At 38.1% G+C, this 14,891-nt stretch overlaps 1 protein-coding gene across 2 annotated transcripts in view; it reads left to right on the top strand.

The window, feature by feature from the left end:
- Positions 1 to 14,891, top strand: part of LOC128700744 (vam6/Vps39-like protein) — a 61,057-nt gene that overhangs the window by 34,977 nt on the left and 11,189 nt on the right. For both annotated transcript variants that reach the window (XM_053794140.1, XM_053794141.2), the window contains exons 12-17: positions 32 to 213; positions 830 to 949; positions 3,148 to 3,250; positions 5,709 to 5,854; positions 8,485 to 8,649; positions 11,593 to 11,727. In XM_053794140.1, coding sequence (XP_053650115.1) covers positions 32 to 213; positions 830 to 949; positions 3,148 to 3,250; positions 5,709 to 5,854; positions 8,485 to 8,649; positions 11,593 to 11,727 — 851 coding nt within the window. The remainder of the gene's footprint in view (positions 1 to 31; positions 214 to 829; positions 950 to 3,147; positions 3,251 to 5,708; positions 5,855 to 8,484; positions 8,650 to 11,592; positions 11,728 to 14,891) is intronic.

Here is a 14,891-nt window from a genome sequence, read left to right as displayed (position 1 = left end):
TTCTTTTTTTTTTACTTTTCTGACAATTCAGGTCCTCAGCAAATAGATCTGATTTTTGAATATGGGGGATGGGTGCTAAAGTCACATCCTGAAGATGGACTGAAAATTTTTATTGGTGACAAGTCCACGTCAGGTGAGGTGGATCAATTGCCGCGACCCAAAGTACTCAACTTTCTAAAGAAAACTGAGAAATCTCTAGTCATTCCATATCTGGTAAGCAGTTTGAAACTACCAAAAATATTTTTCTTTTTTTAGGAAGAAACCTTAAGAAATTATAATGAGAAAGCTATACAACTAATATGTAAGTCTTGGCCCAAATATTACAATTTTCACTTGACTAAAGGTTTAAAACAGTAAGAGAATGGATTTTTCACATTTGAATTACTAATGGATTTCAAAAAAAAAAAAAATTCTTTATAATATTCATGGAGATGTCTTAATACCCCATGAAAGTGGGAAATGGAATAGTCTTAGTGAGGATAGTAGTACGTACAGTGGTACCTTGAGTTTCAAACAGCTCCCAACTTGAACAATTATGTAAGTGTATTTTTGTAAGTGCTTTTGTTAGTGTATTTTTGGGGGTCTGAAATGGACTAATCCAACTTACATTATTCCTTATGGGAACAAATTCATTTGGTATTGGCACTTGAACAGCCTTCTGGAACGAATTAAGTTCGTAACTTGAGGTACCACTGTATAGTAATGATGTATAAATACAGGTATACTATATTGATACTGAAGTTGGGATAACATGTGCATAATTGTGACATAAAATGTCTTCATTGTTCCTGTGTGTTTTATTCAGTGATAATAATGATGTGCTTACCAGGAACATGTAATTCAAGAATGGGGAGACACTACTCCTCTCCTGCACAATGAGTTGATCCACCAGTACCGTGATATAGTCTCTGCTCCATATCAGTCAAGTGATCCAGCTAATGTAGAGGAGGTATGCAAGTGTGGTTTACCTTAAGTTATTTTTTATAAAAGCTTTTCCTTGGAGAATTTCTTTCTTAAATGAGTATTTTCTGATTGGGGATTTCGTTTAAAAAGGCACAGTGCCATTTTCATACGTACGTATAGTAATATGGTGATTGCCGTCTTGCTTCAACATCAGTACCTACAGAATGTGCAGGATCAGCCAAGTTGTGATACCTATGTGAGTAAATTTTATACAGTATTTAGAAATAAGTACACTGCCAGCACTCTGAAGGAGGGGTGTTAATGTAGCAGTTTTATAACTGTTGTGTAAGCATGCCTCTGGCAAGACAGTGATGGAGTGAGTGATAAAGAAAGTTTTTCTTTTTTGGGCCACCCTGCCTTGGTGGGAAATAGCCACTGTGTTAATAAAAAAAAAAAATAATCACCCTATCTTGGTGGATGATAAGCAGTGTGTTAAAAAAAATTGATAAAAACTAACTATGTATTAGCATGTTTAACATATTCATTGAAGGGGGCTGTAAAGGAAGTGAATGTTCAAGTGTTGGGACGAGATGTGGGCTTAAAGGATGATGAATCTGATACAGAATAGAAGCTCTCACAATTGCTCTTTGTTGATGACACTGTTCTCTTGGGGGATTCCGAAGAAAGTTACAAAGACTGATCGAGGAATTTGGAAGGTTATGTAAAAGAAGAAAATTATCAGTAAAAATGAATATAGAAAAGAGCAAGGTGATGAGAACATCAGAAATTGTTTATAGTGAATCATTGGATATCAAATTAGAGAAAAGTGAATGTACAGTATTCAGCAATTGGAAGTGGATGTGCCACAAGATGGGGCTATGAAAGAAAGTGAACCATAGAATAGATGAGGCAAAAATGGTTGTTAGTGTGTTGAAGCATCTGTGAAAAGAAGCATATCTGTGGAGGCAAAATAGGGAATGTATCAGAGTGTATTGATACTTACACTGTTATTTGGGTATCAGGTATGGACTTTAAACATTGCAGTGAGAAAGAGGCTGGTAGCAGTGAAGATGTCATGTTTGAGGGCAGTGTGTGTTATGACTGTTATGCAGAGAATTTGAAGTGTAGAAATTGGATGATAGTGTGAGTTTACCAAACGTATAATTTAGAGGACTGAGGAGTGGTTGTTAAGGTGGTTTGGACATCTGGAGAGGGTGGAGCAGAATAGATGACCAAGATCATGTATAAATCTGGGGTGGAAGGAAGAGTAGGGGTGTCATCCCAGGAAGGGTTGGAGATGTGTGGTAAAGGAGGTTTTGAGTGCTAGGGCTTGAGCATCTAGCAAGTGCGTTTGATTATGTTAAATCAGAGCGAGTGAAGACTAGTGGTTTTTAATTGCCTGACATGCTGTTGGAGTGTTTACCAAGGTAACATTTATGAAGGTGATTTAGGAAATTGTTGAGCTAGACTTGAGTCCTTTAAGTGAAAGGTACAATGCCAGCACTCTGAAGGAGTGGCAGTGGTACAGTTCAGAGGGTCATTTGAATTGTGACGTCTGCATACTACTGACAAAACAGCTACTAAATGAGTAATGGTGCATGTTTCTTTGTTTGTGTCACCTTCAGTGGGAGAAAGCCAGTGTGTAAAAAACTTGGATATTATATGTCCAAAATTTAATTTTGTATCACTAGTGTATAGGACTGGATAAAAATGCTCACCTTAAGAATGTATACTACCCTGTACAGTATGTACATATATCAGTATAACTTAGTGGTTTGAACATTCAGCTTTTAACCAAAAGGTTTCAAGTTAAATTCCCAGGCTGTGCAAGACGTGGGCAAATTTTCTTCAATCCATTGACCATGTTTCAATAGCAGTAAATTGGTACAGTACTTTTTGTGTTTGCTGCTGTGAGTTTCATCTGGGGAATGTACACTATACAGTATTTAGAGCTAAGCTTTGAAATAGGCCTAGGTGAAATAACAGTTCTGAGCCTGCAAAACTTAAATTTAAAAAAATATCTCCTTTCTGAAATTACCTCCTTAACTACTTAAGTTACAGAACATTTTCACAAATTGTGTTTTGAGAAGATAGTGCATTATTGTATTATATTAAACTTAAGTATAATTAACTTTTTTTATTATTCTATTACTGTGCCATATATGTATGACTATATATTACAGTGTCATGTCCTTCAAATTTTATAATTTAACAATTGAAACTTGTATTGCTCTGTTGTTTTAGGAGAAGGGAAGAAGACAACTTGTCCGTGAGAAACTTGTGAAGTTCTTGAATGACTCTCAATATTACACTGCAGCAACCCTCTTGGTTCATTTCCCCTATGACAGTAAGTAATGTTTTATTAGTGGTTATTATTCTCATTTTGCTTTACAAAAAAATTATACCCAAAATGCTGTTATGTATACATTTGCCACAGCAAAATTTACAGACCTTTTTATTTGCAGGTTTCGATTATGCAATGTTATCCTATTGGCATCCATTTTTTTCAGGATTGTCACATGACCCCTTAATTGAAAATTATGAGACAATTTAAATTATGCTCATTGGCTTAATAGTGATATTTTAGCAATGTAATCCCTGGAATGCAATGTAAGCCCAAATCTGAAAGAAATTTGAGCCATATTTTTGTACATATTACTATATGTTGTTAGTTTCATGGGACTCATATTTATAGTAACGACTGTATTGCTAAAGGATGTCATACGTTGAGCAGTTTTTTTTTTACTTGCTTATGGAAAAAATAGTGACACTTTTTTTTGTTTCTGGAAATAGGCAAATGGCTTTTCCCAACTCAAACAGGTGAGGGCAAACTTTTCCCCATCATTTGGTTCAATTTTCCTATCACTCAGATACAGGGGATGAAGTTCCTTCAGATAATCTTTGTAATGCAGTAAGACTCTCCCTGTCTCACAGACAACTCGTATCATTACTGCAACATAAAAACAGTGAAAGATACTATAGTAAGTTTATACTATACTCTTATGCAACAATCTGCATCTGCAAGTTCAGTCTGCAAAGTTTTATTTTACACTCCATTGCCCATGGTCCATGAGCCAATTTACAGGACCATGATACACACGCACTAGCTCCTGTAAGCCAGATATAACTAGAACAGTGACTGAAAAACATCCATGCCCTTAGCCAGGCATAACAACTTGACCACCTGTTGTACCAACATATCATTGTTTACAGGGCTACAGTTGACTTCATATTACAGTTGCTGTTCTACCAAGTGTGTCATGCTAACATTTTTCCTATTTAAACAACTCCCTACAAGAGACATAGGAATAGTATTCTCTTCAAATTAAACCTCACACTTTCCAGCATCTTGACAATGCATCCACCACTGGACATACATACGTGATTATGGACTCAATTTGTCACAGAATAAGAACCTAAAAAGAAGTAAGTAAACTCAGGTGAGGCTTCTAATGTAGATCATGTTGCTACTGCTAAGTTTATGGATTTAAAGGCAACAGTATAGGCTCATGGGTACACACAGCAACTGGCATTTAATGCTGAGGAGAGTTGACTGTTGTGAAAGTATATTTCAGACTGAGCTTTCACTTCTGAGGAGGAGAATGCATCTGAATTTTTGGCATCATAGGGCATTTTTATCTGCTCTGTGGCATTAGGAAGGGAGATTTAAAGTGTAAACCTCTGTTAATTTGTTCACCATATAGTGTACGTAACAAATTTTTAAAAAGTAAAGGAGACTGACCCTGTATCCTTCCAAGTCTATAACTATACTAACTTGACTACAGAATGTACCAAAAATCTCTGCAGGTAGCCCCACAACTGCTGCTCAACCCACTAGTATGCAGAGTTCCAACACCATGCAGGCTTCATGAATCCATTATCAGATCAGTTGTCCATCACTACTGTCCATAAAACAAAAATCTCAACATATTGTAAAATAACAAATTGTGTAATGAGGAGATAGTAAATGTTAGAACTGCTGGAAATTTATTTTTAAATTGGAAAAGGGAGATGGCCAGTTTCACATATGTATTTTTATTTCTGTACTGTAATTTAATTTGTTTTAACACTTCTTGAATATCATAATATACTGTAATTTAAACCATACCACGGGCGGGATTGAACCCACGGTCAGAGAGTCTCAAAACTCCAGACCGCTGCGTTAGCCACTGGACCAGCTAGCCACAATAAAATTCGTCCAACTAGGTATATTTCTACACCATAGGAAGGTTAGCATAGGCACCACTGTGACCACAAATGCAAGTTTTTACAGACGAATCTCCAGCTAGCATGACCGTGACGAACTCTAGCTCAAGTCCCCTCAGTGCCGTCAACATGACTCACGAAATCGTAATGACATGATTGCAAACAAACCATACCACGGGCGGGATTGAACCTGCTGTCAGAGAGTCTCAAAACTCCAGACCGTCGCGTTAGCCACTGGACCAGCTAGCCACAATAAGATTCGTCCAACTAGGTATATTTCTACACCATAGGAAGGTTAGCATAGGCACCACTGTGACCACAAATGCAAGTTTTTACAGACAAATCTCCAGCTAGCGTGGCCATGACGAACTCTAGCTCGAGTCCCCTCAATGATGTCAGCATGACTAACGTGACGGTCTGGAGTTTCGAGACTCTCTGACCACGGGTTCAATCCCGCCCGTGGTATGGTTTGTTTGCAATCGTGTCATTACGATTTCGTGAGTCACTGTAATTTAAGATTCATGGTTTTCCTTTACTTGTGATTTGTGTTGTTAACAGCTGTCCAGTTTAAGTGTTGTTAATGCTATTCTTTACCCAAGGTCTCCATGAAGAGCGAGCAGTGCTGATGGGTCGTCTGGGCCAACACCATCAAGCCCTCTCCATCTACACTCACACAATGAGGGACACACAGGCAGCACTCAATTACTGTCAGAAGCACTACACTACCTCTGGATCTGGCAGTGAGGTTAATTTTCAGCATTCTTTCTTTGGACTGCATAGTGTGCATTATTTGCACTGTAGTTACAAACACAGAATTGTGCTTTGATCCTTTCACTATCGTTCACATAGATCTACATCAGTGGGAACAGTGTTACAGATATAGATCTATGCATAAATCACATCACACTCAAATATACTGTAAGTGGCAAATTTTAGCCCAGACATGAGAAAATGGGTCTGTGTGGAGGGTGTGTGCAATGTAAAAAAATTCCTTTCCCATGCAGTGCATGATGGGAACATCTAATTTCTGACCTTGTGTTTGAGTTAAAATAGTAATTGGGGCATTTTCTTGGGTGGTTTTCAAAGTTTTATTGGTTTCTATGTACCATTTGATAGACCAGAAGTCCTGCTAGTGAAATGGAGAAGTTCTTAGGCCTGAAATAGGCCTAAAAGTGGCTGAAATGTATGGTTTGGGGTAATTTTACTGTGGAAGGGTAGAAGGTTTCCCTACCCCCTCATCTGTTTTAATGGTTTTTACTTGGTCTGATTCAATTATTGGGATGGCTTAACCCTTTCAGGGATTCTGACGTACTAGTACGGCTTATGCACCAGGGTTATTGGCGTACTAGTACGCCTAAATTCTAGCACCTTCAAATCTAGCAAGAGAAAGCTGGTAGGCCTACATATGAAAGAATGGGTGTATGTGGTCAGTGTGCGCAGTATAAAAAAAATCCTGCAGTACACAGTGCGTAATGAGAAAAAAAAAAACTTTGACCGTGTTTTTGGTTTAAAACAGCGACTTTGCACTGTATTTTTGTATAGTATTTATGGTTGTATTCTAGTTTTCCTGGTCTCATTTTATAGAATGGAAGACATATTACAGAAATTGAGATGATTTTGATTGGTTTCATAATGAAAAGTACCTTGAAATTGAGCTCAAAGTAGCAGAAATGTTCGATTTTTGCCAAAGTTCAAAAGTAAACAAATCATGCCACGCATCCAGTACACATCAACTGGTGAATCTAATATTCTTTTGCAAGTGCGCTGATATTATTTACACCATTTCTACACTAATGCAGTAGTCTGTATAACAGTAAATCTTCTATTTTTTGTGAGAATAAAAATTCAAAGTGGAAAGCAAAAGAAATGTAAGAGGGGCCTGGGGACATGACTAATTAACAGAAGAAATGTTATTTTAGGGCCAGGAATGTCTGTCTTGTTTATTCTGGACCCTATTTGGAAATTGGAATGTTTTGAAATTTGTGTGAAATTGGCAAAATTGCTAATTTCTGACCACCTTATTGGATAGTTGAAATCGGTAAATGGATGGTTTCTTTTACTCATTCGATAGAAAAAATAGAGTTCTAGCGAAATAGCTATGATTTTTGTCGTCTAGTACATTGGAATTGGCTGAAAATAGGGCTCAAAGTGGGCGAAATCGCCGATGTGTAAACATCATCGAGACCGCTAACTTCGCGAGAGCATAATTCCGTAAGTTTTCCATCAGATTTCATACTTTTGGTGTCATTATTATCGGGAAAGGATTCTCTATCTTTTCATAAGAAAAAATAATTTTTTTTTTCTGAAAAATTTTCGTCCCTGAGAACAAGTTTAGGAGAGGGCCTCTCGACCCTGAAATGGTTAAACTATGACCATTTCCCTACCTTAGTGGGAAACAGCTGGTGTGTTAAAAAAAAAAAACTTTACAAAAGGATTCTCTACCATTTTAAAAGATACTTTTTTTTTTTTTTAAATTCAGTGTCAACAGTGAAAGAGTTAAAATTGACTGCTACACTATAGTATGTGGTGGTATGTCATCCTTAAAAAACTTACTGAATACAGTAGTGCTTAGTCTTTCAGAGCTATTTTAAGCTCAATAAATATACCTGGGGTTAACCTGGAGAGGGTTTCAGGAGTCAACGCCCCTGCGGCTTGGTCTGAGACCAGGCCTCATTGTGATATAATGCAATTATCTAAGAATTAAGATAAGTGAAGAAATACATCAAGTAATACAGCAGTAACAGCCTGGTTGATCAGACCCAGATTCACTGCAAGGCCTGATCATGGACCAGGCCACTGGGGTGTTGATCCCCTGAAACACCCTCTGGGTAAGGTAAAGAATGAGCATGTGAGAAATGTTTGTAGTAAAATCCTTTGTAAAACTTACAAATGATATTATGCTAAGATTGCAAGATTATGTCGACATTGAGTAAATGCTGACTTATTGGAATATATGGCTGTGAGTCAATAAGTGGTGAAAATATACACACACAGCAAAAGGAAACAGCATAATTTATATGTATATTTTTCAACCAAATGCAGAGTTACTTAAGAAAATTGTAGTAATGTGAGTTTTAGTCAAATATGAAAATATACTGTACAGTGATTGAGCAGAATCAATAAATAGATAAGTTGGTGAGGTCTTGGTGTAAAGTAGGAATGACAAATGTAGTTGTGGAAAAAAAGAACTGCTAATTAAAGTAGACACCTGGAGGGTGTTTCAAGGGTCAGCGTCCTTGCTGCCTGGTCCATAACCAGGGAGAGGTATGAAGCATTGTAGATGCTACAATTTAGGTTGTCTCTGTAGGAAATGATGATAAGCAAATTAATCTTTGATACTTCGAGAGGCCTGATTTTCCTGTTGCATGTATTCAGGTGTACTTGACACTCCTAAAGTTGCTCGTCAGTCCTGTGGATACTAGAAGTCCCTCAGAGTCTCCGATCAAGCAGCAGCAGCAGCAGCAGCAGACAAGACAACCAGATGTGGAAGCTGTTCTTCAGCTTCTGCAGAATTATCTACACTGCATAGACCTTGGCCAGGTAAAGCTAATTACTAATTCATTGATAAAGTTTAATGGTCCACAGTAAGTTGAAAATTAAGATACTGTATACTGTACAGTAAGTTTAATTTGTAGGCAGTGTGAAATATTTATAAGTTGTTCAAATTGATTAGTTAAAGTTATTAAAAGAATAAATTTTGTATATATTATTACAAATTATATCATACTATATTTCATATTTAATGAATGATGGTGAATGCATTTCCTTCTTTGGGTCTCCTTACCTTGGTGGGAGATGGCCATCAAGATAAAAAAAAAAATATGCATATTCACAGATAACCCTCTCGTTGAAGAGTATATGTTAGACGGCATCTTGGTCCGAAATGGTCCAAAATTTTGTGCAGAATGTCTCCAAAGTGAGGATTACATTAGAACCTCAGTTTTTGTATGCCCTAGTTTGTATGTAAAACTGTAGATATTCTTTATAAAATATATTTTTTGTTAATATTTTTGGGTGTCTGGAATGGATTACCTGGATTTATATTATTTATTATGATAAATATTAACAAAAAAGCCAAGTGAGTGTAAAACAAAAGCCTGTAATTGTTTTACATGATGGTAGGATTGCTGGTGTCCTTTTTTTCTGTCTCATAAACATGCAAGATTTCGGGTACGTCTTGCTAATTCTGCTAACACTTAGGTCACACTACACATACATGTACAAGCATATATATACACAGCCCTCTGGGTTTTCTGCTATTTTCTTTCTAGTTCTTGTTCTCGTTTATTTCCTCTTATCTCCATGGGGGAAGTTGAATAGAATTCTTCCTCCGTACGCCATGCGTGTTGTAAGAGGCGACTAAAATGCCAGGAGCAAGGGGCTAGTGACCCCTTCTTCTGTATAAATTACTAAATTTAAAGAGAGAAACTTTTGTTCTTCTTTTTGGGCCACCCTGCCTTGGTGGGATACGACCGGTGTTGTTGAAAAAAGAAGATTAACAAAAAATACATTTTATAGAGAATAACTATATGAAAACTGAGGTTCCACTGTATTTGTAAATTATTCCAACCATGATGTTGTAACTTATTTTTTCAGGCAAATTAAACGTGAAGAATAAGATACAAAAGAATGAGTATATTGTAGTGTATGGTAATACAAATGTACTTATTATTTACATTCATGGGGGAGGGGGGAGTGCTAAACCTGTATGGGTCATGCAGCACCTAGTGGAATGGGAGGCATTCAGGTACAGTTCAAGAAAGGGGAGCACAGGTCCAATTCCTTACACCAAGAGTCCCTCACAGCCATCAGGAGGAGTTTAAAAACATGAGCAAACACTAAGACATTTATTGAATTAGACACATGTGCAACTCTTGGGTATCTTTATTGAGGCAATGTTTTGCCACACAGTGGCTTCATCAGTCCATTACTGATGAAGTTCTCCTTTGTATGGACTGATGAAGCCACTGTGTGGCGAAACGTTTCCTCAATAAAGATACCCAAGAGTTGCACATTGTCTAATTCAACAACATGTCGGTTCTCTGAACCATTCATCTACCATCCTGTCAGACACTGCAACTTCTTGGGATCTTAATACTTGGGAATTCTTCACTTGCCTAACCCTTGGGCACGACCTACTTCCACATTGGACAAATGTGACACCACCTACGACTGCTGCCCCTCACCTGTCTATGGTTTATAACTGCTTCTCCGCTCATATGCCGTATTCTATTCAAAATTGATGGACTGACCACATCGACTCAAGGCTGAGGGACTGATTATCTCATTCTCCTCCTGTTCTTCAAGTTTCTCCTTTGTATGGACTGATGAAGCCACTGTGTGGCGAAACGTTTCCTGAATAAAGATACCCAAGAGTTGCACATATGTCTAATTCAACAACATGTCGGTTCTCTGAACCACTCATCTACTAAGACATTTATTAGAAAACGTTATGGTCCCAGGACCTCGATCACTTCTGTGTTGTACTGTTTGCTTACTTTTTTTGTTTAAACCACGTGTTAGTATCAGTTACCAAGGTTTATATCACTCCCTTAAGTATAACACAAATACAGTACTATATTGTACTGTAATGTAAATACTGTTTGTACATACTGTGCTGTAACATAAGTACTACAGTAGGTGTCATAAATATACATGCCCGTAAGTATGCCTTTTTAGACTGTTTACCTGACAGGTTTGAGAAGTGCCAGGGCAACTTTTGCATGAAAGATAGTGCCCCTTATCATACTGCCCAATACATAATGAATTGGCTATTTTATTGTGATTTTTTTTCCATGCTTTAGTAAGTGGCCTGAAATTCACTGGGCTTAAATCCGATAGAAACCATTTGGAAACTTATTAAATACAAGCTTCATGGCATGGACGTGTCCTCTAACCCCAAAATCTTGAGTGCCATTAAGCAAGTGTGAGTAGGTATTGACTTTTCTATCCTCCATAAGCTAACTTTAGATGACTTAAGTGGTATGTCAAGAAGGATATGATAGAAACACACATGTATTTCAGTGTTACACACTGATAAAATCAACCCCCATAAATTTGTCTACTAGTTCTTTCCCAGGGGAGAGCAAGGGCATATATGCTGTCAATGTTTTTTTTTTTTTTTTTTTTTTTTTTTTTAACAGGCCTGATTCAGGAAAAAACAAGTGCCCCTTCTTCCCCTTGCCTTTTCTAGCAGGTATTTGTGGACCCACCTGCAATAGATTCTTTGATTTCTTGACTGACACTGATTTCCTGTATCAACTGTGATTCCCCTTTTCCCCACACTTTTCCTTTCTTTCTGCAACACATCTATTTCTTCCCATTTACTGTCTCTTTCACATCTTCCATGCAGTACTGAATAACCCTCATGCATTTAGTGGCTCTTGATTTACTTTTGATTAAATTTTTTTAAATGTAAGTTTGTATGTTTCAGTGAATGAACAAATCATTCAGTAAATTTTGCTCATCTTTTTTTTGTTTCAGGCACTGAAGGTCCTACCAGATGAAGTTACATTAAATCTTTTGAAGCCATTTTTCCATGCATCATTTAGCCTTGCCAGTACTGTCTGCAAACAGAAACAAATAGCTCGAGGACTCACACAGTCACTTAAACTCCAGGTGAGAGTACATATGTCGTATGAATCTTTGTTCTGTCTTATTGGAGAAATATTTTATTAAAGGACAAATAAAAATTATCAATGTTACCTTTAGTAACTACCTTATTTATTAAATATTTTGATTTATTCATTGATTGTACATCAAGCACAGATAAGTAATAAACATTTACACAAGTATAGTGTTTAAAATACAGTAGTAGAGTATTAACTTTTTTTTTCACTGAATTCAGAAACTGTATTAAATCCTTTCAATGTCATTCATGTAGATCTACCTTGACACCAGGGTTCCTCACATAGATCTACGTCTCAAGCTAAGCTGAGAGAGGCAAATTTAGCCTAGATATGAGAGAATGGGTCTGTGTGGCGAGTGTGCATGGTATAAAAAAAAATCCTGTCCCATGCTGTGCATGATGAAAAAAAGCAAATCTCTGACCTTGTGTTTAGTTAAGATAGCTACTTTGAAGTGTTTTCCAGGATGTATTTTTATAGTTTTATTGACTTGCTTTTTTTTTTTTTTCTCAAGTCGGCCGTCCCCCACCGAGGCAGGTATCATTAATTAGAGTGGCAGATATACTAATAAAATAGAGATGATTTTACTTGGTTACAGGACCAATGGTAGCTTGAAATCAACCTCAAATTAGCAGAAGATACCTAGGGATTGGCAGAAAGTGTGTATCATTCCTTTGTATAAAGGGAAGGGGGGAATGAGAGATTGTAAAAAATTATAGGGTACAAGTTTACCAAGTCTCCATGGGGAAGTGGAACAGAATTCTTCCTCCGTAAGCCATGTGTGCCGTAAGAGGTGACTAAAATTCTGGGAGCAAGGGGCTAGTAACCCCTTCTCCTGTATACATTACTAAAGTTAAAAAGAGAAACTCTTGTTTTTCTTTTTGGGCCACCCTGCCTCGGTGGGATACGGTGGGTGCGCTGAAAGAAGAGAAGTTTACTGAGTATACCAGGTAAACTGTATGGTATGATTATTATTGAAAGAATTAGAGGAGGATTGCAGATGAGCAAGGAGGCTTTAGAATGGGTAGGGGATGTGTAGATCAGGTGTTTACATTGAAGCATGTATGTGAATAGTATTTAGATAAAGGTAGGGAAGTTTCCATTGCATTTATGGATTTAGAAAACATATGCCACACTGCTCCCCTATCCACTATCATATGTTGCAAGTATATGGAATAGGTAGCAAGTTACTAAATGCTGTAAAGAGTTTTAATGAGGACAGTGAGGCTCAGGTTAAGGTGTGTAGGAGAGAGGGAGATTACTTCCTGGTAAAAGCAGGTATTAGACAGGGATATGTAATGTCACCATGGTTGTTTAATGTATTTATAGATGGGGTTGTATAAGAAGTAAATGCTAGGGTGTTGGGGAGAGGGGTGGGATTAAATTATGAGGAATCAAAGAAAAAATGGGAGTTGACACAATTACTTTTTGCTGATGATACTGTGCTTTTCGGATTCTGGAGAAAAGTTGCAAAGGTTAATGGATGAGTTTGGGAGGGTGAAAAGTTGAAAGTGAACATAAATAAGAATAAAGTGATGAGGGTATCAAACGATTTAGATAAAGAAAAATTGGATATCACATTGGAGGGAGGGAGTATGGAAGAAGTGAATGCTTTCAGATATTTGGGAGTTGACTTGTCAGCAGATGGGTTTATGAAGGATGAGGTTAACCATAGAATTGATGAAGGAGAAAAGGTGAGTGGTGCATTGAGGTATCTGTGGAGATAAAGAATGTTATCCATGGAGGCAAAGAAGGGAATGTACGAGAGTATACTGATACCATTATTATTATTATTATAATCAAAAAGAAGCGCTAAGCCACAAGGGCTATACAGTGCTGCAGGGCAGGAAGGAAGCGAGGGCATCAGGTGGCAAAAGGGAGATGGATGAGCAATAGGTTACGGATAACAGCGGGGCAGTGGATGGTGAAAGGGTAAAGGGCAGCAAGAGACTGAACTTCTTAGAAAGGGCTGAGGGGAGTGCGAAAAGTATCATCAGAGTGTGTGGAGTAAATCAGTCGTTGTCAAGAAGTCAATGAGAGAGTCAGGATTAAAGGAGGGTCCATCAGCAAGAAGGGAAGGTAAAGAGATTATTATAATCAAAAAGAAGCGCTAAGCCATAAGGGCTATATGGCGCTGCAGGGCAGGAAGGAAGCAAGGGCATCAGGTGGCAAAAGGGAGATGGATGAGTAATAGGTTACTGATAACAGCGGGGCAGTGGATGGTGAAAGGGCAGCAAGAGACTCAGCTAGAAAGGGCTGAGGAGAGTGCAAAAGGTATCATCAGAGTTTGTGGAGTAAATCAGTCGTTGTCAAGAAGTCAGTGAGAGAGTCAGGATTAAAGGAGTGTCCATCAGCAAGAAGGGAAGGTAAAGAGAAAGTAGTAGAACGAAGACGATGTTGGAGGTAAATTCTGCGTGCTCGATGATAGAGAGGGCAGTCTAACAGAATGTGGCTAATCGATACTGGAACTTGACACTGCTCACAGAGAGGAACAGGGTGCCTATCCATGAGATACACATGAGTAAGACGAGTGTGACCAATGCGAAGGCGGGAGAGAGTGGTCTCCCAACCTCGGCACTGATGACAAGAAGACGGCCAGTAACCTATGCTCGGTTTAATAGAATGAAGTTTGTTACCGAGCAAAGTTGACCAACGTTGTTGCCAACGGGTGCGAAGGTGGTAATTTCTGCGTGCTCGTATATATACTGATACCAACACTCTTATGTGGGTGTGAAGCATGGTTTGTAAATGCTGCAGCAAGATGGTGGCTGGAGACAGTGGAGATGTTGTCTAAGGGCAGTGTGTGGTGTAAATATGCACTGAATTTGTAGTGTGGATTACTGAAAGTATTAGTGAGAGGGCTGAAGAGGGGCTGTTGAGGTGGTTTGGTCATTTAGAGAGAATGGAACAAAGTAGAATGACATGGAGACTTTTTGTGAAAGTGATTGAAGCCTATCTATGCACTATTCAATTTTGGATGTGGATTTTCAATCGCATTTACAAAAAAATAAATTATTATTATAATCAAAAAGAAGCGCTAAGCCACAAGGGCTATACAGCGCTGCAGGGTAGGGAAGGAAGCAAGGGAATTGGATGGCAGAAGGGAGGGGGGATGATCAGCAGGTTACAGAAAACAGCGGGGCGGGGGATAGTACG

The sequence above is a fragment of the Cherax quadricarinatus genome, chromosome 56 (genome assembly GCF_038502225.1).
Source record: "Cherax quadricarinatus isolate ZL_2023a chromosome 56, ASM3850222v1, whole genome shotgun sequence".
NCBI classification, from domain to species: domain Eukaryota; kingdom Metazoa; phylum Arthropoda; class Malacostraca; order Decapoda; family Parastacidae; genus Cherax; species Cherax quadricarinatus.
Note: the sequence above shows the minus strand (reverse complement) of the source record. Positions and strands in the feature narration are given on the sequence as shown.